Source organism: Lolium perenne, chromosome 7 (assembly GCF_019359855.2).
Source record: "Lolium perenne isolate Kyuss_39 chromosome 7, Kyuss_2.0, whole genome shotgun sequence".
NCBI classification, from domain to species: domain Eukaryota; kingdom Viridiplantae; phylum Streptophyta; class Magnoliopsida; order Poales; family Poaceae; genus Lolium; species Lolium perenne.
Window position 1 is genome coordinate 68,034,177 of NC_067250.2, and position 24,847 is coordinate 68,059,023.

The following is a 24,847-nucleotide window of genomic DNA, read 5'->3' on the forward strand; positions in this document are numbered from 1 at the left end:
CGATGGGATGCAGTCAAAGGGGTAGACCGCGCGGTCAACAGAACTAGGGTTTCGTCGGAAATCGAGCATCGGATCTAGGGAATGGCCCCAAAACTTGTGTGTGTCCACATGGAATGCACAAAAGTGATTTGAGATGGTTCTATATCCAAGGCTACCCCCCCAGGTGTGTCCGGCTTCTCGGACAGGGGTTACTACACTTAGGCAGATTCTGCATGTATAGGGGGGAACTCTCTCGGAGGTGAACCGGAGAGAAACTTGAGATCATATGGGGTGATCCTTGTTTCCACATGTACCTATGACCTAACCAAGCTCAAATGGAGGCATATGCCCACCGGGGACCCCGATGGGATGCAGTCAAAGGGGTAGACCGCGCGGTCAACAGAACTAGGGTTTCGTCGGAAATCGAGCATCGGATGTAGGGAATGGCCCCAAAACTTGTGTGTGTCCACATGGAATGCACAAAAGTGATTTGAGATGGTTCTATATCCAAGTCTACCCCCCAGGTGTGTCCGGCTTCTCGGACAGGGGGTTCCTACACTTAGGCACATGTATAGGGGGGAACTCCCTCGGAGGTGAACCGGAGAGAAACTTGAGATCATATGGGGTGATCCTTGTTTCCACATGTACCTATGACCTAACCAAGCTCAAATGGAGGCATATGCCCACCGGGGGAGCCCCGATGGGATGCAGTCAAAGGGGTAGACCGCGCGGTCAACAGAACTAGGGTTTCGTCGGAAATCGAGCATCCGATGTAGGGAATGGCCCCAAAACTTGTGTGTGTCCACATAGAATGCACAAAAGTGATTTGAGATGGTTCTATATCCAAGGCTACCCCCCCAGGTGTGTCCGGCTTCTCGGACAGGGGGTTCCTACGCTTAGGCAGATTATGCATGTATAGGGGGGAACTCCCTCGGAGGTGAACCGGAGAGAAACTTGAGATCATATGGGATGATCCTTGTTTCCAAATGTACCTATGACCTAACCAAGCTCAAATGGAGGCATATGCCCACCGGGGGACCCCCGATGGGATGCAGTCAAAGGGGTAGACCGCGCGGTCAACAGAACTAGGGTTTCGTCGGAAATCGAGCATCGGATCTAGGGAATGGCCCCAAAACTTGTGTGTGTCCACATGGAATGCACAAAAGTGATTTGAGATGGTTCTATATCCAAGGCTACCCCCCAGGTGTGTCCGGCTTCTCGGACAGGGGGTTCCTACACTTAGGCAGATTATGCATATATAGGGGGGAACTCCCTCGGAGGTGAACCGGAGAGAAACTTGAGATCATATGGGATGATCCTTGTTTCCAAATGTACCTATGACCTAACCAAGCTCAAATGGAGGCATATGCCCACCGGGGGACCCCCGATGGGATGCAGTCAAAGGGGTAGACCGCGCGGTCAACAGAACTAGGGTTTCGTCGGAAATCGAGCATCGGATCTAGGGAATGGCCCCAAAACTTGTGTGTGTCCACATGGAATGCACAAAAGTGATTTGAGATGGTTCTATATCCAAGGCTACCCCCCCAGGTGTGTCCGGCTTCTCGGACAGGGGGTTCCTACACTTAGGCAGATTATGCATGTATAGGGGGGAACTCCCTCGGAGGTGAACCGGAGAGAAACTTGAGATCATATGTGATGATCCTTGTTTCCACATGTACCTATGACCTAACCAAGCTCAAATGGAGGCATATGCCCACCGGGGGACCCCCGATGGGATGCAGTCAAAGGGGTAGACCGCGCGGTCAACAGAACTAGGGTTTCGTCGGAAATCGAGCATCGGATGTAGGGAATGGCCCCAAAACTTGTGTGTGTCCACATGGAATGCACAAAAGTGATTTGAGATGGTTCTATATCCAAGGCTACCCCCCCAGGTGTGTCCGGCTTCTCGGACAGGGGGTTCCTACACTTAGGCAGATTATGCATGTATAGGGGGGAACTCCCTCGGAGGTGAACCGGAGAGAAACTTGAGATCATATGGGATGATCCTTGTTTCCACATGTACCTATGACCTAACCAAGCTCAAATGGAGGCATATGCCCACCGGGGGACCCCCGATGGGATGCAGTCAAAGGGGTAGACCGCGCGGTCAACAGAACTAGGGTTTCGTCGGAAATCGAGCATCAGATGTAGGGAATGGCCCCAAAACTTGTGTGTGTCCACATGGAATGCACAAAAGTGATTTGAGATGGTTTTATATCCAAGGCTACCCCCCCAGGTGTGTCCGGCTTCTCGGACAGGGGGTTACTACACTTAGGCAGATTCTGCATGTATAGGGGGGAACTCCCTCGGAGGTGAACCGGAGAGAAACTTGAGATCATATGGGATGATCCTTGTTTCCACATGTACCTATGACCTAACCAAGCTCAAATGGAGGCATATGCCCACCGGGGGAGCCCCGATGGGATGCAGTCAAAGGGGTAGACCGCGCGGTCAACAGAACTAGGGTTTCGTCGGAAATCGAGCATCGGATCTAGGGAATGGCCCCAAAACTTGTGTGTGTCCACATGGAATGCACAAAAGTGATTTGAGATGGTTTTATATCCAAGGCTACCCCCCAGGTGTGTCCGGCTTCTCGGACAGGGGGTTCCTACACTTAGGCAGATTCTGCATGTATAGGGGGGAACTCCCTCGGAGTTGAACCGGAGAGAAACTTGAGATCATATGGGATGATCCTTGTTTCCACATGTACCTATGACCTAACCAAGCTCAAATGGAGGCATATGCCCACCGGGGGACCCCCGATGGGATGCAGTCAAAGGGGTAGACCGCCGATGAAAGGGGTAGATCTACGGGGCTCCCAGATTAGGGTTTCTTCTACCGTAGAGAATATTGAGGTAAGATAGGGTAATTATTGGTACTACATGTTCGTATGACCTAACACAACACAAAGGAAGTGAAAATTCCATGGGTCAACTATCATCGGAGGCCGGTGAAAGGGGTAGATCTGCGGGGCTCGCAGATTAGGGTTTCTTCTACCGGAGGGAATATTGATGTAAGATAGGGTAATTATTGATACTACATGTTCCAATGATCTTACACAACACAAAGTAAGAGAAAAGTCCATGGGTCAGCTGTCATCGGAGGTCGGTCAAAGGGGTAGATCTGCGGGGCTACCGGATTAGGGTTTCGTCTATGGGAGAAAATAATAAGTTAGGATGGTAACTTTTTTATGCGCATAGCTTGGGAATGTAGAAGATTAAAAAAAATGGGCATGGACCTATGTTAGCATATTTTATAATATAATTGACAATAATAAAATTTAAAAATAAATAAATTGAAAAAAGAAAAAAAAGGCCTATGCCGAGGGCTGCCGTCGGCATAGCCGTGGCCCTCAGCATAGGGTCAGGGGGGCACGGTCGGTTAGGGACGTGGTCGAGCCGGACCACGTCCAACCCGCATTCCCCGCATCTCCCCGCCCGCATCTCCCCGCGCCCCATCTCTGCTCCTCCCCCGCCCGCCGCCACGCTCCCCGCCACCGGCGCCGCCACCAGCCGTCGCCGCGCCGCCACCGCCCGTCGCCCGCCGCCATGCTCCCCGCCGCCGGCGCCGCCACCCGGCCGTCGCCCGCGCCGCCCGGCAGCCTCACCCCGCGCGGAGCACACCGCGCCGGCCCGGCCCCCTGCCCCGCAGCACAGCGCGCCGCGCCGCCCCCTCCTCCCGCAGCACGCCGCGGCGTCCCCTCCTCCCGCAGCACACCACCCCGGCCCCTCATTCCGCAGCCGTGCCGCCCGGGCCTCTCCTCCCCTCACTGGCCGGCTCCATGGAGAGCTCAAAGGTATGCATTTTTTTTTGTTAATTTGTTAGTTGTTAGTTAGTTAGTGTTGTTAGTTAGGTAACCAATTGGTAGTTAGTTAGTTAGTTAGGATAAATTGGTACTTATAAATAAAAATGTTACTTAGGGTAAATTGTTAGTTGCAGATTTATTGAGTATTTTGTTTATTGTTTTAAATAGGCACCGGCGTGAGCACTCTGACGTGACGACCCGGGATCTTGACGCGATTCGCTCTGGCCACCGACATCGCCACCTCCACGTTCGACATCGCCACGTGATTCTCTCCGGTCGCCGAGGGTGAGCTAAAACATCGCCTCCCCTTCTCCGCATTTTCTTATGTCACTAGATTCATTTTCCAAGTCCAGTTGCGTAACCTAGGTGTCACTTCCCGTCCGCGAGCGTTACGCGGATAAATATGCATTAGTGGTCCGCATATTTTGAACCATAACGCTTGCGGCATTTACGGGACAGTCGGCGGATGCGTAGTTGTCTACGTTTTCCATGTTCTACTCCGGTCCGAGTCAGGATTTCGGCGGCGCCTCCCCGTTGTTCTCCGGATGCACATCCTCTCGGCTTTTTGCCGAGACGTGTATCGGGAGAGCAGCGGGGAGGTGCTGCCGAAATTCTGACTTGGACCGGGGTAGAGCATGGAGAACGTAGCCAACTACGGATCCGGCGGCTGCTAGGAGCCCACCTAGTAGAGATGTAGGTTGATGCATGCGTTTCGCCCGGTAAAATAAATAAAAATATGATGCATTTAATTTCCTATTTGATATAAATGCTATGTCTGTGGTTTGGCTCCCAATAAAGCAGAGGATGGCTGATAATGGATGGATGTACAATGAGCGTGTTAGTGCGACTGAGAAAACAGATGAGTGGACAAGGAAGACCCATTTTCTAGTGAATGAGTTAGCGCGTGGTACAAAGGGGCTGGTTCGGGCACTTTGCCCCTGTGTTCGCTGCGTGAAGCGTCAACGTCGTGGGAAGGATGAAATGTATAGACACCTTCTGCAATATGGGTATATGCATGGGTACGTCACGGAAATCGACTTTGATGAGCGCGAACGTGACAGAGGTGAGGTGATGCGGCAGCGGCTCAATGGCAATGCGTACGATGGAATTAGAGACTTTCTAGATGATCTCGAGACTTTCTAGATGATCTCGTCCATGCCGATGTCCCGGATTCGCCGCCAGAACCGGAGGCGCCGCCAGAACCGGAGGCGCCGCCAGAACCGGAGGAACCAGAGCCAACCGCGAAGGCCTTCTATGATATGATTGCCCGCGCTAAAGAGGCCTCTGTACGAGGGCGCCGCGATTTCTCAGCTCGATGCCATCTCCCAATGTCTAGCCGACAAGACCCGGTACAACACCACCCGTGAGGGCTTTGAAGCAAGTCTGAAAACAACTGGTAACATGTTGCCCAAAGATCATTGTCTGCCTCAAAGCCTGCACGCGACGAGGAGAATTATGAAGGACCTCAACATGGATTATCAAAGGATAGACTGTTGTCCGAAAGGCTGCGTTCTATTTTGGAGACAGTATGCGGAGGACAAATCTTGTCCCATCTCAGAAGCAGTCTAGGTACGAAGAGGTAACGAGAAAGGATGGTCAGGTGAGGCAGTCAAGCACCGCAAAGTCGATTCTTCGATATCTCCCATTCATAAAAAGAATCCAGCGGCTTTACATGCACGAGGAGACAGCCAAACAGATGACGTGGCACAAGTATGGGAAGAGATTCGTGGACGAAAACAAGAAGTTGAAGATGGGACATCCATCCGATGGTACGGCATGGAAGAACTTCGATACAAAACACCGCCTTAAGGCAGCCGAGGCTCGGAATGTCAGAATTGCGATAGCAACAGATGGCTTCAATCCATATGGTATGTCCAATGCCAATTACAGTTGCTGGCCCGTGTTTGTTATTCCGCTCAATCTCCCTCCCGGAGTCCTAATGACGAGGAAGACCATGTTTCTGTCGCTGATCATTCCAGGCCCTCATTACCCGGGGAAGAATTTGAGTGTCTACATGCAGCCGATTGTGGAAGATTTGAACCACTCTTGGCACCACGGGACATTGACGTACGACCGAGCATCGAAGACAAACTTCTGCATGAGAGTTTGGTTGCAGTATACCATGCATGACATGCCCGGGTACGCCCTAACATGTGGATGGTGTACAGCTGGTAAGTGGCCATGCCCAGTGTGCAGGCATCGGCTTGAGTTCCTTTGGCTACAGAAGGGTCGCAAGTATGTTGCGTTTGACACGAATCGACAGTTCCTCAAAAGGAGGCATCCGTTTAGAGAAGACAAAAAGAACTTCAAGAAGGGCAAAGTTGTGCATGAAAAAAAAGATGTGCCGAAGTTTGATGGTACACTTGTTGAAGCCGAGCTACGTGCTCTCGTGCCGGCAGCGACGCCAACTGGCCATCAATTTGAGGGATATGGTGTAACGCACAACTGGACTCACGAGGCGGCTTTAACGAAGCTCGAGTATTACAAGGACCTCGAACTTCCCCATAACATCGATGTGATGCACACTGTAAAGAATGTCGCGGAGTCCGTCTTTCACACATGCCTGAACATTCCCGGGAAGTCAAAGGATAATGTCAAGGCTAGAGTCGATATTGAGATCCTCTGTGATAGGGAAAAATTACACATGAAGCATCCTATTGGCCGTCAAAAGAATTGGTTCAAGCCGCATGCCAACTTCTGCCTTGATTCCATCCAAAAGAAGGAGGCATTCAGGTGGCTCAAATACGTCGTGATGTTCCCGGATGGTTATTGCTCGAATATGAGTAAGGGAGTTAATCTTTCGACGGGAAAAGTCACCGGGCTCAAGAGTCACGACTATCATATATGGATTCAGCGGCTCATGCCGGTGATGCTTCGAGGGTATATCCCCGAGAAAGTCTGGCGAGTGCTTGCGCAGTTGAGCCACTTCTTCCGCACGCTCTGTGCTAAGCAGATATGTCCCGAGGTTATTGCAAAGCTACAACATACAGTGCCGGAGTTGCTATGCAATTTGGAGATGATATTTCCGCCAGGCTTCTTTACTCCGATGGCACATCTCATTGTGCACCTCGCCAACGAGGCACTCTTGGGTGGTCCGGTGCAGTTTCGTTGGCAGTTCTGTATTGATAGAGAGTTTAAGTATATTCGAAAGATAACTGGAAACAAGGCCAAGATTGAAGCATGCATAGCTGAGGCAATATGCCTTCGGGAGATGGCAGATGCCGCGACAACGTACTATCCCGATGATGTTCCCACTCAGCATAACCCGGTCACTCGTTACAATGTCGACGTGCCGAGAATGACCCCAAGCTAAAACTATTCCAATTCCCGGTGGCAAGGCTGGTAAAGGAACAAAATATAAATTGGAGAACGAAGAGAAGGATTGTATAATGCTATATGTGCTTATGAACATGGAGGAAGTGATCCCATTCGTAAGGTAAAATGGTGAACAAATTACTTTGCAGCTAGTAACCTCGTTTCGGTCTAATGCTTATTTTCTCCTTTCAGCGAATTCACGGATGAAATGTGGCCGTATGATGAATTGCCCGAAACCTCGGAGATGGACACTCTACTGAAAGACGGTGCTCCCGGAATTAATAAAAACTTTGTGACATGGTTCATGGAAAAAGTAATTTCTAACCTTTCCTCTTACATTGCAACATGTGACTTGTCCCTCTTATTACACGTAACTAATGCACACAACAAATTTGAAATGTTCTTGTAGGGCCGTGAGAGAAACGTTGATATGATAGATGAGTTGAAATGTGTTTCCCAAGGTTGTAGCCGTGAGGTGACCAAGTATGAGAAGTATGATGTGAATGGGTTTCGCTTCCACACGAGAGACGCACCGAAGGGCCGGCGAATCCCAAAACGATAAATACCGGGGTCTTCACCAAAGGAGCCAACAACTTTGATTACTACGGAAGGTTACAAAGTGTATACGAGTTGACATTCAATCGTACGAACGTGCAACTCAATATCGTCGTGTTCAAGTGTCATTGGTTCGACCCAATAGGTGGACAGAGAAGTGATAAGTCCATTGGGTTAGTTGAAGTTAAGCCTTCAACCACCTATAAGCGGAGCCGATGTCTTTATTGTGGCTCACCAAGCCAAGCAAGTTTATTATTTGCCCTACCCATGCCGAAAGCGGAACTCAAGGGTTGGGAAGTCGTCTTCCGGTATCGCCACATGGTAACCTACCGATTCCCTCCGAGGATGATTACAACAACATTGACCCCGTGACATACGAGGGGATTTTCTATCAAGAGGAACAGGACTTCGGGGAATATATTTTAGAACCGTTTGTTCAAGAGGACCTCGGGAACGATGCGAAACTTCGTGGTGAGTCAGTGGTGGATCTAAAGGACATATCTATGCTCGAGAAGTTACTTGAGGGGAATGACAATTATGATGAGCCTCCACCCGTCGACCCTTCAACTTTGTACTCACAAGATAGTGATAGTGATAGTGGGCCAGAGAAAGAGAAAGAGAAAGAGATGGAGTATGAGAGTGAGCGTGAGAGCGATGATGGCTGGTGAGGGTCTTTTATTCTTAGTATTTATTTGTCAACATGCTTCTTAATTGCATTGTGCCTTTTATTCTTAGTATCTTCATTTTATTATGTCAACATGCTTCTTAATTGCATTGTGCCTTTTATTCTTAGTATCTTCATTTTATTATGTCAACATGCTTCTTAATTGCATTGTGCCTTTTATTCTTAGTATCTTCATATAATATGTCTTTGTGCTTAACTGTTTTATTCTTCTCAATGCAGGTGGTGAACAATATGAGCAGCGGCAAGGCAGACTCCGAGAGCTTGCTTAAGACGTCGGGCGCAGGTGAAGAGGAATATTCCTAGAGTGCCTAGACGGAGTGATCGAGCCCGGTGCAAAATCCGCGTTACGCCGATGGTACCGATGGAGGACGAGGACGAGGAGGACGAGGTGGAGGTCGAGGACGAGGACGAGGAGGACGAGGTGGAGGACGAGGTGGCGGCGGGGTACACATGGACTTTGACGAGCCACCCTCCGCTTCTGGCGACGTGGCTCCTGAGTTGTACCTTGAGGGTCCGTCTAGTGGGGAGGTGGAGATGGAGGCGGAGTCTACACACGAGTCGGACTCTAGGGCTGAGTTGGAGGTCATGGAGGGTGAAGGTGCGCCGAAGCCCTTGAAGCTTCGTGGAGAAGCTAGAGTCCCCGATGCGAGGAAGGAGCCGAAGACCCATGATGACAAGGCCCTTATCATTCCTTCGAGCGATGAGTAAGTGTACTACTTCAGAAATTTCGAACATGTATTTTCATCTTGGGCATAATAAACAATTTGGCATGTGTACTAATGTGTGATTTATTTGCGACAAGCTTGGACATGGGATGCCAAGCCCCCCGCATGCCTAACGGCTTGCTTGGGGCTACGATTAAGAAGTTACGGCCCGGCAGATACACTCCCCTTAGCACGGTCCCCGGTGGCCCGACGAAGCTAGCCACTACTTGGGCGGACTATGAGGATGCCCCTGCCGTGAGGCTTCGCGACACCGCCGAGGCCGTGACCACCAAGTTACGGGTAAGGCATATATTTCGCGAGCCCCGTTCATAGTTGATGACCCTAATGTGCTAACTCATGACTTTCACAACTGATTTATGCATGATTGAAGTGCTTCTATCGTGTGGACCCGGAGCATGAGACGCAGGCGCGTCTCACTTTGCGTGGCGCTTGCGAGAGGTTGACACCGCAGCAGTGGTACAACCAAAAGTTCACCAGCGCTAGTGCCTTACGGGCTAACAAGGGTAAGAGGGTCAAGAAGGAGTACTATGTTGGTAACGAGCCTACGGAGGAATGGGCAATGACCATTGAGGAGTACATGTCGGTGAGTAAAATGTCAATGAGATTCTATATTGCTGCTAAGTTTTCATTGAATTATCTTGAGCTGAGTATTGCGTTTTCAGGTTTGTCCCGAGTGGGCCAAGCAGCATAGGGAGGCATGGGAGGAGCTGATTAGGGCGAGGTGGCTCAGGCAGGACGAGGAGTTTGCAGCCGTGTCGAGGCGTAACATGGAGAACCGAGGCACCGGTGGCACACACTGCGCGGGAAACCGCGACTATACCCGCTTCAAGGGGAAAAAGGTATGTATATACATGGAACGACCTTCATTCATTTCCCGCCATGTCTCATTTGTGGTACGCTTAACTTTTCTTTTCGCGATGCAGGTGGCCGAGGCACCACCTGGGGTGGTGCTTCATGATGCCCAGATATATGACATGATGCGGACGGCGAAGCCCAATCCCGCATTGCCTCAGCCACAGTACTACGGCAATGCCAAGGCCGCCAAGGAGGACTACTGCGACATGGTCAAGTCTCGTCACCCCGAGGTGGATGACCCCTTGAGCATTCCGGTCGACGAGGAGTCGTTGGTCCTGTCGGGGCACGGGCGTCCGCATGGCCGTTTCCCTTGGCTGAATAAGGCGGTCAAGCCTACCCACTCCACGAGCTACACGCGCCTCAAGCATACCCTCACCGCCGACAGCCCCCAGCCTCGTCCACGGCCTGCTCGTCCACCCGCCTACGATGTAAGTTTTCCTCATTTTCATCCTCTTTCCGATTTTCCTTCCTACATGGCTAAGTGTTTACGAGATTCATTGTTTCTGAAATTGTAGCCTGACTTCGAGGCGGCCTTCGAAGCCTGCAATGAAGCGTATCAGCAGGCCGCTGCCCAGTGGAATAGGCAGAATACGGCCTATATGACGTATATATCAGTAAGTCTGAATCTTTCTTCTCGCGCAAGTAGATGACAAGTCTCAGTTTGATGCTTTATTTCTGCAAAGCCTAACTTGTAACCTATCTTGCAGGAAATGATGATCTCTATGTCTACTGGTACACCGCCACCGGCTCGAGTTACCGTGGCGGGGGACATGCCTATCATGCCATCGAAGGCAGCTTTCGCTGCGACTTACTACGGATCCACACCGGAGGTAAGTTCTTTGCCAAACCGGTAGTTACCACTTTCCTTTGCCTCGCAAGTTGCTAACATGTAGGGAACACGTAGGGAACGGGATGGTCCGGGAACCAGGCATCGCCGGGTGGGCGCGAGGTCACACCGGTTCATGAAGGTGGTCGGTCTCCTGGGCGTTCTGCTGGTGCCTCTCCGTCGACTACTCCTGGGACTACTCCCGGTGCCTCTCCGTCGACTTCTCCTGGGCGTGCTACCGGTCCTTCTCCAGGTGGTTCTTCTGCAGCTTCTACCGGAGCGCAACCCCGGGCTGCTCGTTTCGCCAACGATGTGGGCGGACACACCCCGCCCGGGTCCTTCCTCCGCTAGTCAGCACCGGGCTTCTTGCTTGCCATCATGTGCTACCTACTACTATGTATTGGATGACATGGCACTCTCCTCTTGTATGCTATTACATGCACCATGTATGCTACTATGTGGATTTCATGCTATTTATGTGAATTATGGTGATTTTGGATGAATTTGGATGTATTTGTATGCTACTATGTGGATTTCATGCTATTTATGTGAATTATGACGAATTTGGTTGATTTTGGATGAATTTGGTCGATTATATGATATTTATGTGAATTTGGTCAAATTTGGTCGATTATATTAACTGGAACTGGATTGCATTGCAACTGGAACTGGAACTGAAACAGAAAAAAAAATGGCAGGCCCTGACATAGGGCCATATGGTCAGGTCTATGCCGAGGGGGTTGCCCTCGGCGTAGCCCGACGCGCCCAGGTTCTGCCGCGTGTCCACGGCCTGGCTGCATGGATCAAGCATACGCCGAGGGGGTTGCCCTCGGCGTAGAGGCCCAGCTGGCGGCGCCACGACGGGCCACGTCGCCCACCCGCGAGGAGGCCTGGCTGCATGGATCATGCATACGCCGAGGGCCAGGCCGTCGGCGTAGAGGCCCAGCTGGCGGCGCCACGGCGGGCCACGTCGCCCACCCGCGAGGAGGCCTGGCTGCATGGATCATGCTACGCCGAGGGCCAGGCCGTCGGCGTACGGTGGCTTGCCGTTAACGGCGACGGCGCCACGCAACGAGGCGCCGAGGGCAGCGACGCCGAGGGTGAACGCGCACCGTCGGCATAGACGGCGTACGCCGACGACCGGTACTACGCCGACGGCACTGTGCCGTGTGCCGAGGGAGCTGGACGCCGACCAGATACGCCGAGGGCCACCGTCGGCGTAGCCTACGCCGAGGGCCAGGCGTGGCTACGCCGAGGGCAGCCGGCCGTCGGCGTCTGACACCATTCCTGTAGTGTATATGATTTCAAACAAGATGACAATAACAGTGTTCCTATAATTAGTTGTTGCAACCAGCCCGCTCCTAGCTAGCCTACATGCATAACTACTTGAAATATGTATAAATGTGGTTTAACTTCGTAGATCGAATATGCATTATATATCGTGCATGTGTGCGATCACTCGGTTTTGAATTGCAACCAGCCCGCTCCTAGCTAGCCTACATGCATAACTACTTGAAATATGTATAAATGTGGTTTAACTTCGTAGATCGAATATGCATTATGCATTGTGCATGTGTGCGATCACTCGGTTCTGAACATTTACATAGGTCCATTCTTATGCACCCGATTAAGAATAAACTAATGACAATTTAATTTACATGTCGAAGCTAACATATCATGCATGTTAAGGAAGCATAACCGACGAGGTAGCGATGATTCAAAGTAAAAACAGTTAATAAAAAATGGGTACGATATATATGAACCGACAAGTTATGATGATGAGTAGATGTATTGTGGATTTTTTTTCTTAATGAACATATTGGATAAATAAAATGGGTAACTACATTAAGATGATCATGAGTTGAAGCATATATATATATATAGTCATGGTATTCCGTAACTGCTGAGCATAAACTGTAGGGGATAGCCCCTATTGTAAGAACGGGAACAAATCATCACATACTAACCAGTCATATTCCGCATTTAACGATAGGCTTAAATCTATGGGTGATCTTTGAAAATATCTCTTAAACATAGCAAAGACATGCATTCACATCTGGTCAAATATGATCATGTTCCTTTGATTCATTTAGCTACGAATGATAATGGATATATTGTAGATCAATGATAAATCGAGTAGAAGAAGGTATCACAGTCGGTGGCAAGATAAAACCAATAGTTCGTACAACAACATGGTTTAGCACCGTGGGCAAATTAACTAACAAAATAAATGATATCGAGTAAGACATGGAGGAAATCTAGCCGCGCAAGTGCGCGGGTAACCCAGCTAGTTTATAATATTGAAACTTCTAAATTGAACCAAAGAAGCACATTGTAGTATCAATTGAAGCAACATCTATTTATATATTAAAGAAACATACTGTTTTAACAAAAATGCAAAAATAACAAAAAATGTGAACTCACAGCATATCATTCTTCGGCTGCCTCTTTAATTTCCGACCATGTATGACAAATTTGTCGTACGTATGAATTGTATCTTGAGAGACCCGAATCTTCTTCATTTTAGGAGGTGAAAGCTCATCCTTTGCTGCTCTCTTTGCTCTATTCCTCTTATCAACTGTATCTACCCCAGTAGTAGCATCTTTCTCAACAGAATCCATAATGACATCTGCAGAGGTAGAAGAAAAACAAGGAAAAACAAAGGGTGTGTCAACCAATTGAAACAAAGCATACAAAGACTATAAAACGTTGAAACAGACAGTGCACCTGCACTCTTGGGGCCAATTGGTGTCTTTGGCTCACCCAAAATAGCAGCTTCAACAATGATGAAATTTTGAACGGTTGAATCATTCTCGCTTGCTGCAAAAAAAACCAAAACACAAAATAAGCTGCAGCCATGGAACCCAAGAAATGTTCACAAAAAGATATACAAAAAGCACATACTTGTAACAGGTGGAATCTTCAGAACAGCCGCAGCAGGCAGGTTATCCACATCAGACTCTTTACCGTGATTCTCCGGAGGATCCACGGCAGTTGCAGCGGGTGGTATCTTCAGAAAATCCGCAACAACTGGATTCTCCACAGCAGGCGGAGCAGGTGCCTTATTCTCCACAGCAGCCGCAGCAGTTGGATCCTCCACGGCAGCCACAGTAGGTGCCTTTTCCATGGCAGCCACAACATGTACCATCTCCACAGCAGCTACAGCGGGTGGTTTCTTCAGAACAGTCGCAACAGTTGGATTATCCAGAACAGCCGCACCAGATGGTTTCTTCAGAACAGCTGCAGGAGGTGGATTAACCACAGCAGCCACATCAGCTGAACAAGATGTTTTTTCGACAGACAGTGGCTTCTCCAACTCAGGCACAGGAACTGGACACATATCAGAAGATGCAGCAATATCAGCAGTTGATCTAAGACTTGTTCTGTCTGGGATTGCATTGAAGAACTCCCATTCTTCGGAACCTTGAGGAAACAAATCCATTGAAGGAGGATCCGGAGCATGGTTCCAGGATTCTGCAGATACACCCTCTGGAATACTAGAACGAAACGGAGATCTCACCGGACTATCAACAGAGTTGAACTCACCAGTGTAGCCTTGTTTAAACGAAGAATCAACAATTATTGCAGGCTGTGGAACATCTGGTATATATGCCGCTGCGAGCATGGAACTCCGGATAATCTTCCATTGCATCAGTCTGTAAGTCAACATCTTCTTCAGTTTCATCACCGCTGTTGTGATCTCCGCTGTTGTGATCTCCTTCATCCATTGTATTTTGTCCATCCTTTGCAGCATCCTGTTCTTCTGTAGATACATTATTGGGATTTGTGCTTTGCTCACCATTTGCTTCTGATTGAAACACAATACTTGGACCATCGCCTTCTTGGATAAGAGCATCAACGTCAACCAATAGAGCGGACATACGCTGAGAATACATGCGTTTCAGCGCAACACCAAGGTTCTTCATAGTTGCTTCGACATCAGCAGCATAAATAGGCTTATGCTTATCGTACAGGTGCTTGTAACGAGCTGGAATCTACAAAAGAAATAGTAAAATTTGATTATTATTGAAGCAAAAATAGGTTGCATCAAATGTAGAATCAAGAATACTGATAAAACCAGCATGAACTAAGCAGCAGCAAAAAGCAAAAGTTAATAAAGCAAAACTATAATAGTAAGGCAGCATTAAAAAAATGCTAAGGTATAATTTGCAGATAGAAGAACAAAATTTAAAAGGTAGCAACATTTAATAATATGTAATGAAGCTTTCAATTAGAACTAAAGAGACAAGTGGAAATCATCATTGAAGCACTTATATAAGCCTACTAGCAAAAACATACAAAAAAGCAATTGCTTATATTGAAAAAGTAGCAGCAAACAGGGGAAGCCAATGAAGCAAAACTATAACAGTACGACAGCAATTTAAAAAGTCTAAGGTAGCAACCTGAAAAATTATCAGATAAACCCTTTTAAAAAAGTAGTCTAATGCAGGAAACAAATTTTGATATATTGGTTACCTCCAATTCCTGGCTGTTTGGAAAACCAGGAACAAACCATTCATTCAGTGATGCCGATGGGTTAACTTCGACATCTTCACCAGTTTCACCAGTTTCAGGGGGTTGAACAGTTTGAGCATATGGAGTACTTGAGAACGGAAGAAACTGCAAAAACATCATAAGCCAAAAGAAAAATAATTATTGAACATGTATACATATACGAAGGATGCACAAATAGCCAACAACTGATAACAAGAATTCAGACTTACAGGTCTCCTTGCAAAGATAGTACTGTTGAAGAGAGTGCATTCGCTACCCGCATGGGTAGCTACACACCCATGCAGTATACCAATATGCAAGCCATATTAACTTGTTTTAGCTCGGTTTCCTAGTAGAACGTGGAATTCTAGTGTACAAAAGTGGTTTCCGAATTTTGATATGAATATTTTTTGATGAAAGTCAACTCACCAACGTATTTTGCATTGACTTTTTGAATATTGAGTTGACTTTGACAAAAAAAAGTTCAAATCAAAATTCGGAAACCACTTTTATACACTAGAATTCCACATTCTACTAGGAAACTGAGCTAAAACAAGTTAATATGGCTTGCATATTGGTATACTGCATGAGTGTGTAGCTACCCATGCGGGTAGCAAGCTTCATCCGTACTGTTGAATAGCTTTTTCTTGTCAATATCAGTAGCAACTACAAACTCGAAGTCCTTGCTCTTTACATGACACATTCTAGGCGGTGAGTAGTCAATGACATACTCATCTATTATATAATTAAAACAGAAGACAAATAACGGTGAGGATTTGGCACAACTTATTAGATGGTGAAGATTAATCAACACCTGACGTAGTCTTAAAGAGCCGCACCTTTAAAAGAGCCAGACCTGGTATTACTTTTCGTGTTAGTCACGGACTTTACCTAATCAACCATCGGGAGTCTCCTCTCCACGGCGTCTCTCTTTCTCCTCTATACGGCCGCCACCACACTCCATATTTCTGGGCAAGCTGCCTGCTATTCAATTTCCCAAAGTACAGATTCATGGACTCCAAATTGCATCATCTGCTGCTGGGTGACGATCGACCACGGTGACGATCAGACTATACGTTATTCGTGTTCATGATTGTCCTAGATATGCGGTCGTGTATCGGATGAAGTGTTCATCGCTTGAAGCTGACAGCGATGACAATCAAAGGAGCAGCCAGTTTCGTACAGATCATGCACATATGCATACGCAGGCAGGACAATGAGTTTGCTAGAAGAAGCCGCGTGACCGGCCGCCACGATCTTGCCGACAGGCGGTTGGGCCTACAGCACATGCATATGCACGCGGTAGATGTCTATTTTAATGGAATCATGTTTTCCTAAATCAGGCCTCAACTCTAGGAGGAGATGAAATCCATGTTACTTCTGCTAAGATGAGCCCGAAGGCTAGGATGGTGTCTACCGCCTGATTGAGTGTAAGATGAGCTGCTGTTGCCTCCAATTTTCCATGCGTCATGCCGCACTTACACACATGATCTTTGGCCGCAAGTTGGAACTGCCGTTCTCAATGCTAGCGATGCTACGCACTGCACCATCATCACGGACATCGAACATGGATGATTGGACTCCTTCGTACATGGCAGTTGCAGATATTCAAGCTAAAGTATATTACGTTGATTAGTGGATAAAGTAAACTTCAATTGGTATACGGCGCTACACTGGAGGTACGTACACTACAGGAGGAAATAAAGCGAGGTAATCTCCTTTTTCTTATGTCTAAATTTGTACTGATAATGAAGTATAGAAGGAGAGATAGTGGTACAGGAACTAGGTCACACGAAGATGTGGTCGTTACTGTGGTGGCAATTTTTGAAGTATATTGTTCCTCCCAGTAGAAGGCAAGCAGAATTTATGCTATTGGAGGATATAGTTGCATAAGGCAAGTGAAATCTATACATATATATATACCTAATAATAAAATACAAATCGTTTCCTTGGTTTCGTCCGTTTTTCTGTCGTCTGTAGTCGTACGTGAGCAAACATATCAGGTATTTTAGGTCAGGTCTGATCCTGCGCTTCGATCCGGGAAAGTCCAGGTCGACGTATGGTTACCCAAGGCTTATATATACACGGCTTGGTCGGTCCTCAAGGTATCCATGGATCAGCTCCATCCTCACTAATCAATCTATCTTCATCAAGGAGCCGATCTGGTCGTCGTCGTGGAGGAGGACAAGATGGCGCAAGTTGCCTCCAATTGATGTCCAAAGAGGTGGTGTAGAATCGTTCCTGGTCGTCGTCTTTTGCCTCGATTGTCCACAATTAAGGTCATGTCTCGCCGGCGCCATGGCCTCCATTGCTTCATCGATCTCTTCTTCGACATGAATTCTGCTAAGCGACACAGCCATGAGGTGATCGACACAGAATCTAAGTACAAGTCGGGTGCCTCGATCGATTTTCAAGCATGGGACGTGATTTCGTTCAAAAGCTGTTGCGCGGGTGCGTGCTCGGCCTGCGCCACCGCAGATGCTAGGCGGGGAGTAGGGTCGGCAGATGTATGGCGTGGTGGTAAGGCTGGGTCGATGGACATCGTACGCAGAGTGCGGGGTCTGCCGAGTCTGCACGGGAACGCAGCGGACGCCGATCGAGCTGGAGTCTGGAGGGGACGAATGCAGTGCCCATATCTAAATCTTATCGGGGCGTGCGACGAACACAAGCTCAGTGCAGGTAGGGGTGCAGCTCGGGCTGTGCAAGCTGGGAGCCAGTTACAGGCGTCGGGTAGGGAGACTTGACATGCAGCACCGTTACCACGATGATAACCCAACTCTTCATCATTCAGGGTCCTAATCAAGAAGCCATTTATATGCTAGCGCAGTAGCGACAATGGAGTTGTGAACCTCTTCCTAACATGGCTTCACCGTGCACGTTAGAGCACATGCTGACTCGGACTTAATAGTTGTGCGAGATTAATGCTGGGTGGCGAAGGATACATCCAGTAAGAAATTCACTTGATGGATCATCGGAAACTAATGTGTTATTATTCTCTACAGGATTCCACGTTGCTTGCGTTTACACTCAAAAAAACACAATTTAAAAAAATTTGTATCCAAGAAGGAACTCTATAAAAGAACCACTCTTTTTTCAGTCCGTACAACAAAATCATGATTACTGTACAACAATGTGCATGCCTAAAATTAGTCTACAGCAATTATTTTCAGAGACCAAACCTCATATCCCATCGCAGGACACAAGCAATAGACCAGGTTACAAAAGGCGGGATATTTGAGTCGGTGACAAAATGAGTGACGAAAATGTCATAGTTGTAGGCACATGCAATCAAAATAAAATAATAGGTGATAAAATGGTAGAAAAAACATAACAAAGTAGACATCAAACGAGGAGGAAGACTGGATGCCATTGGTTTTCATGAACCAATTAAGATCTTGAACAATAATATGATATATTTTCTTATTGATGAATGAATATGTAGAATAGTCTTATTTTACATATTGTTAAGGTTATATCAATGTCAATGTAGCTAAAAATAGCCAAAAGTCAAAATAAGTGATGAAAAAACAATACCAATGTGTCACGTGTAATAAATCTAGCCGCGCAAATGCGCGGGTCACCCTGCTAGTTTGGAGGAAATTGCAAGTGATCCATATAAACAATCTACATGAAGCACATTGTTTAAGCACATTGGTAGAAAAGGAAGCATGTGAAATCAGGAAAAAAACAAATGAAGAAAACATGGAAGAAAAAGAACATACCCCAAGGAATGGCAAAGGACCACTTATCCAGAAATCACCACCCACGACACCTCATGCCCGTAGCTTTGCCTTCTTCTCCTGGATTTTCTTAACATGCAACATACATTCATCCAATATGTGCTGATCCCAAGCTAGCTCCACTGAGGAGAAAGGGTCGGCAAGACATCCCAGATAGTCCATAGACAACATATTACCAGTGCCTGGGTTAAGAACTGTTGCGAGCACAAGAAGATCCCAGCTCCTAACTATGGTTTCCTCATCTTTAATGTCACATTCCAGTAACACCTACAAAAATTAAAAAAGCATGAGTAAAAAATGCAAAATAAATATAGGAACAGAAAGCAAATATGTGATAGTACAGAAGCACCCAACGACGGGTAAAAAGAGCATTGGTATGAAAAAATAAGCTACTGGCAGATAACTAATGAAGCTTGTACTGCTATCTAAAGATACAAAAATAAAGTAATATTGCAGCACAAAACACAAAGTATTGAGAGCATCAGGAATATACAAAACACAAAGTATTTTGAAGCACAAAACAAAGCAGTACCTTCTCAGCATTTTTTATGGGCGGCCTTGGGTTATTCTGCTTATAAACATCACGCAGCTGGCATGGAACACTCCTGTTAATCAAGTCAACAGCCCTGTTACCTGATGGTACATTAAACACCTTCCTGACCATGTCTGTAGTGAACACAATTCTCTTCCCATGATAACAGAACTCACGCAGCTGATAACTCGTATGTGTCACAATAAAATCAAGAAGGCGATTTGGCACAGTGAATGGAGCAACACTAAGCATGCTCTTAAATGCACTCCTCTTTGCAATAACATCCCGCTTGTCCTCAGGAAGTTTCTTATCAATGAACAGGCGCAAACGCTTTGCTCCAAAACGATCCTTCAAGTTATAGACGGGATCCACCTCCATCATTTAAACCTATAACCAATACAATAGCAGCCACATAGATACATGAGAAAAATGGAACCTACTAATTCTAACATACATTGCTGGCAAACCTATAAATGCATCATACCAAAGCAAAATGGTTGCTACATACCACTGGATAATATGCTGACCTTAACATACATAAAAACATGCCAAAATATGAAGCTACATTGAAGCAAAAACACAGACATTATTAGCCTACCAGACGAGATACATCAGATGGATCCACTACAAAAACCTAGAGAAAAATAACCACAAGTCGAGCACCACGAAAACAAAATACGCTAGAACACGCTACAAAGACACGCTAGAAGCAAAACTACTCGGAAAGGAACTCACCACGAGTCGAGCAGCACCAATTGTTTGGCTGTTTGGAAAACCAGGAACAAGCCATTCATTCAGTGATGCCGATGGGTTAACTTCGACATCTTCACCAGTTTCACCAGTTTCAGGGGGTTGAACAGTTTGAGCATATGGAGTACTTGAGAACGGAAGAAACTGCAAAAACATCATAAGCCAAAAGAAAAATAATTATTGAACATGTATACATATACGAAGGATGCACAAATAGCCAACAACTGATAACAAGAATTCAGACTTACGGTGTCTCCTTGCAAAGATAGTACTGTTGAAGAGAGTGCATTCGCTACCCGCATGGGTAGCTACACACCCATGCAGTATACCAATATGCAAGCCATATTAACTTGTTTTAGCTCGGTTTCCTAGTAGAACGTGGAATTCTAGTGTACAAAAGTGGTTTCCGAATTTTGATATGAATATTTTTTGATGAAAGTCAACTCACCAACGTATTTTGCATTGACTTTTTGAATATTGAGTTGACTTTGACAAAAAAAAGTTCAAATCAAAATTCGGAAACCACTTTTATACACTAGAATTCCACATTCTACTAGGAAACTGAGCTAAAACAAGTTAATATGGCTTGCATATTGGTATACTGCATGAGTGTGTAGCTACCCATGCGGGTAGCAAGCTTCATCCGTACTGTTGAATAGCTTTTTCTTGTCAATATCAGTAGCAACTACAAACTCGAAGTCCTTGCTCTTTACATGACACATTCTAGGCGGTGAGTAGTCAATGACATACTCATCTATTATATAATTAAAACAGAAGACAAATAACGGTGAGGATTTGGCACAACTTATTAGATGGTGAAGATTAATCAACACCTGACGTAGTCTTAAAGAGCCGCACCTTTAAAAGAGCCGACCTGGTATTACTTTTCGTGTTAGTCACGGACTTTACCTAATCAACCATCGGGAGTCTCCTCTCCACGGCGTCTCTCTTTCTCCTCTATACGGCCGCCACCACACTCCATATTTCTGGGCAAGCTGCCTGCTATTCAATTTCCCAAAGTACAGATTCATGGACTCCAAATTGCATCATCTGCTGCTGGGTGACGATCGACCACGGTGACGATCAGACTATACGTTATTCGTGTTCATGATTGTCCTAGATATGCGGTCGTGTATCGGATGAAGTGTTCATCGCTTGAAGCTGACAGCGATGACAATCAAAGGAGCAGCCAGTTTCGTACAGATCATGCACATATGCATACGCAGGCAGGACAATGAGTTTGCTAGAAGAAGCCGCGTGACCGGCCGCCACGATCTTGCCGACAAAGGTTGGGCCTACAGCACATGCATATGCACGCGGTAGATGTCTATTTTAATGGAATCATGTTTTCCTAAATCAGGCCTCAACTCTAGGAGGAGATGAAATCCATGTTACTTCTGCTAAGATGAGCCCGAAGGCTAGGATGGTGTCTACCGCTTTGATTGAGTGTAAGATGAGCTGCTGTTGCCTCCAATTTTCCATGCGTCATGCCGCACTTACACACATGATCTTTGGCCGCAAGTTGGAACTGCCGTTCTCAATGCTAGCGATGCTACGCACTGCACCATCATCACGGACATCGAACATGGATGATTGGACTCCTTCGTACATGGCGATTGCAGATATTCAAGCTAAAGTATATTACGTTGATTAGTGGATAAAGTAAACTTCAATTGGTATACGGCGCTACAATCGGAGGTACGTACACTACAGGAGGAAATAAAGCGAGGTAATCTCCTTTTTCTTATGTCTAAATTTGTACTGATAATGAAGTACAGAAGGAGAGATAGTGGTACAGGAACTAGGTCACACGAAGATGTGGTCGTTACTGTGGTGGCAATTTTTGAAGTATATTGTTCCTCCCAGTAGAAGGCAAGCAGAATTTATGCTATTGGAGGATATAGTTGCATAAGGCAAGTGAAATCTATACATATATATATACCTAATAATAAAATACAAATCGTTTCCTTGGTTTCGTCCGTTTTTCTATCGTCTGTAGTCGTACGTGAGCAAATATATCAGGTATTTTAGGTCAGGTCTGATCCTGCGCTTCGATCCGGGAAAGTCCAGGTCGACGTATGGTTACCCAAGGCTTATATATACACGGCTTGGTCGGTCCTCAAGGTATCCATGGATCAGCTCCATCCTCACTAATCAATCTATCTTCATCAAGGAGCCGATCTGGTCGTCCGTCGTGGAGGAGGACAAGAGCTGCAAGTTGCCTCCAATTGATGTCCAAAGAGGTGGTGTAGAATCGTTCTCGGTCGTCGTCTTTTGCCTCGATTGTCCACAATTAAGGTCATGTCTCGCCGGCGCCATGGCCTCCATTGCTTCATCGATCTCTTCTTCGACATGAATTACGCTAAGCGACACAGCCATGAGGTGATCGACACAGAATCTAAGTACAAGTCGGGTGCCTCGATCGATTTTCAAGCATGGGACGTGATTTCGTTCAAAAGCTGTTGCGCGGGTGCGTGCTCGGCCTGCGCCGCCGCCGCAGATGCTAGGCGGGGAGTAGGGTCGGCAGATGTATGGCGTGGTGGTAAGGCTGGGTCGATGGACATCGTACGCAGAGTGCGGGGTGCCGAGTCCGCACGGGAACGCAGCGGACGCCGATCGAGCCGGGAGCCTGGAGGGACGAATGCGTGCCCATATCTAAATCTTATCGGGCGTGCGACGAACACAAGCTCAGTGCAGGTAGGGGTGCAGCTCGGGCTGTGCAAGCTGGGAGCCAGTTACAGGCGTCGGGTAGGGAGACTTGACATGCAGCACCGTTACCACGATGATAACCCAACTCTTCATCATTCAGGGTCCTAATCAAGAAGCCATTTATATGCTAGCGCTAAGCGACAATGGAGTTGTGAACCTCTTCCTAACATGGCTTCACCGTGCACGTTAGAGCACATGCCGACTCGGACTTAATAGTTGTGCGAGATTAATGCTGGGTGGCGAAGGATACATCCAGTAAGAAATTCACTTGATGGATCATCGGAAACTAATGTGTTATTATTCTCTACAGGATTCCACGTTGCTTGCGTTTACACTCAAAAAAACACAATTTAAAAAAATTTGTATCCAAGAAGGAACTCTATAAAAGAACCACTCTTTTTTCAGTCCGTACAACAAAATCATGATTACTGTACAACAATGTGCATGCCTAAAATTAGTCTACAGCAATTATTTTCAGAGACCAAACCTCATATCCCATCGCAGGACACAAGCAATAGACCAGGTTACAAAAGGCGGGATATTTGAGTCGGTGACAAAATGAGTGTGAAAATGTCATAGTTGTAGGCACATGCAATCAAAATAAAATAATAGGTGATAAAATGGTAGAAAAAACATAACAAAGTAGACATCAAACGAGGAGGAAGACTGGATGCCATTGGTTTTCATGAACCAATTAAGATCTTGAACAATAATATGATATATTTTCTTATTGATGAATGAATATGTAGAATAGTCTTATTTTACATATTGTTAAGGTTATATCAATGTCAATGTAGCTAAAAATAGCCAAAAGTCAAAATAAGTGATGAAAAAACAATACCAATGTGTCACGTGTAATAAATCTAGCCGCGCAAATGCGCGGGTCACCCTGCTAGTTTGGAGGAAATTGCAAGTGATCCATATAAACAATCTACATGAAGCACATTGTTTAAGCACATTGGTAGAAAAGGAAGCATGTGAAATCAGGAAAAAAACAAATGAAGAAAACATGGAAGAAAAAGAACATACCCCAAGGAATGGCAAAGGACCACTTATCCGTAAAATCACCACCCACGACACCTCATGCCCGTAGCTTTGCCTTCTTCTCCTGGATTTTCTTAACATGCAACATACATTCATCCAATATGTGCTGATCCCAAGCTAGCTCCACTGAGGAGAAAGGGTCGGCAAGACATCCCAGATAGTCCATAGACAACATATTACCAGTGCCTGGGTTAAGAACTGTTGCGAGCACAAGAAGATCCCAGCTCCTAACTATGGTTTCCTCATCTTTAATGTCACATTCCAGTAACACCTACAAAAATTAAAAAAGCATGAGTAAAAAATGCAAAATAAATATAGGAACAGAAAGCAAATATGTGATAGTACAGAAGCACCCAACGACGGGTAAAAAGAGCATTGGTATGAAAAAATAAGCTACTGGCAGATAACTAATGAAGCTTGTACTGCTATCTAAAGATACAAAAATAAAGTAATATTGCAGCACAAAACACAAAGTATTGAGAGCATCAGGAATATACAAAACACAAAGTATTTTGAAGCACAAAACAAAGCAGTACCTTCTCAGCATTTTTTATGGGCGGCCTTGGGTTATTCTGCTTATAAACATCACGCACCGGCATTGAACACTCCTGTTAATCAAGTCAACAGCCACATTACGATGGTACATTAAACACCTTCGACCATGTCTGTAGTGAACACAATTCTCTTCCCATGATAACAGAACTCACGCAGCTGATAACTCGTATGTGTCACAATAAAATCAAGAAGGCGATTTGGCACAGTGAATGGAGCAACACTAAGCATGCTCTTAAATGCACTCCTCTTTGCAATAACATCCCGCTTGTCCTCAGGAA

At 46.4% G+C, this 24,847-nt stretch overlaps 2 protein-coding genes across 2 annotated transcripts; one reads left to right on the forward strand and one right to left on the reverse strand.

The window, feature by feature from the left end:
• Positions 1-10,041: 10,041 nt before the first annotated feature.
• Positions 10,042-11,228, forward strand: LOC139833609 (uncharacterized). The gene is made up of 4 exons (XM_071823929.1): positions 10,042-10,347; positions 10,435-10,533; positions 10,627-10,749; positions 10,824-11,228. The coding sequence occupies exons 1-4, from the start codon at positions 10,042-10,044 to the stop codon at positions 11,094-11,096; spliced, it is 801 nt and encodes a 266-aa protein (XP_071680030.1). The 3' UTR covers positions 11,097-11,228.
• Positions 11,229-19,012: 7,784 nt separating this feature from the next.
• On the reverse strand, positions 19,013-19,889 carry LOC139833610 (uncharacterized). Its single transcript, XM_071823930.1, has 2 exons — positions 19,512-19,889; positions 19,013-19,246 (listed from the first exon to the last, which is right to left on the reverse strand). The coding sequence occupies exons 1-2, from the start codon at positions 19,887-19,889 to the stop codon at positions 19,013-19,015; spliced, it is 612 nt and encodes a 203-aa protein (XP_071680031.1).
• Positions 19,890-24,847: the final 4,958 nt, after the last annotated feature.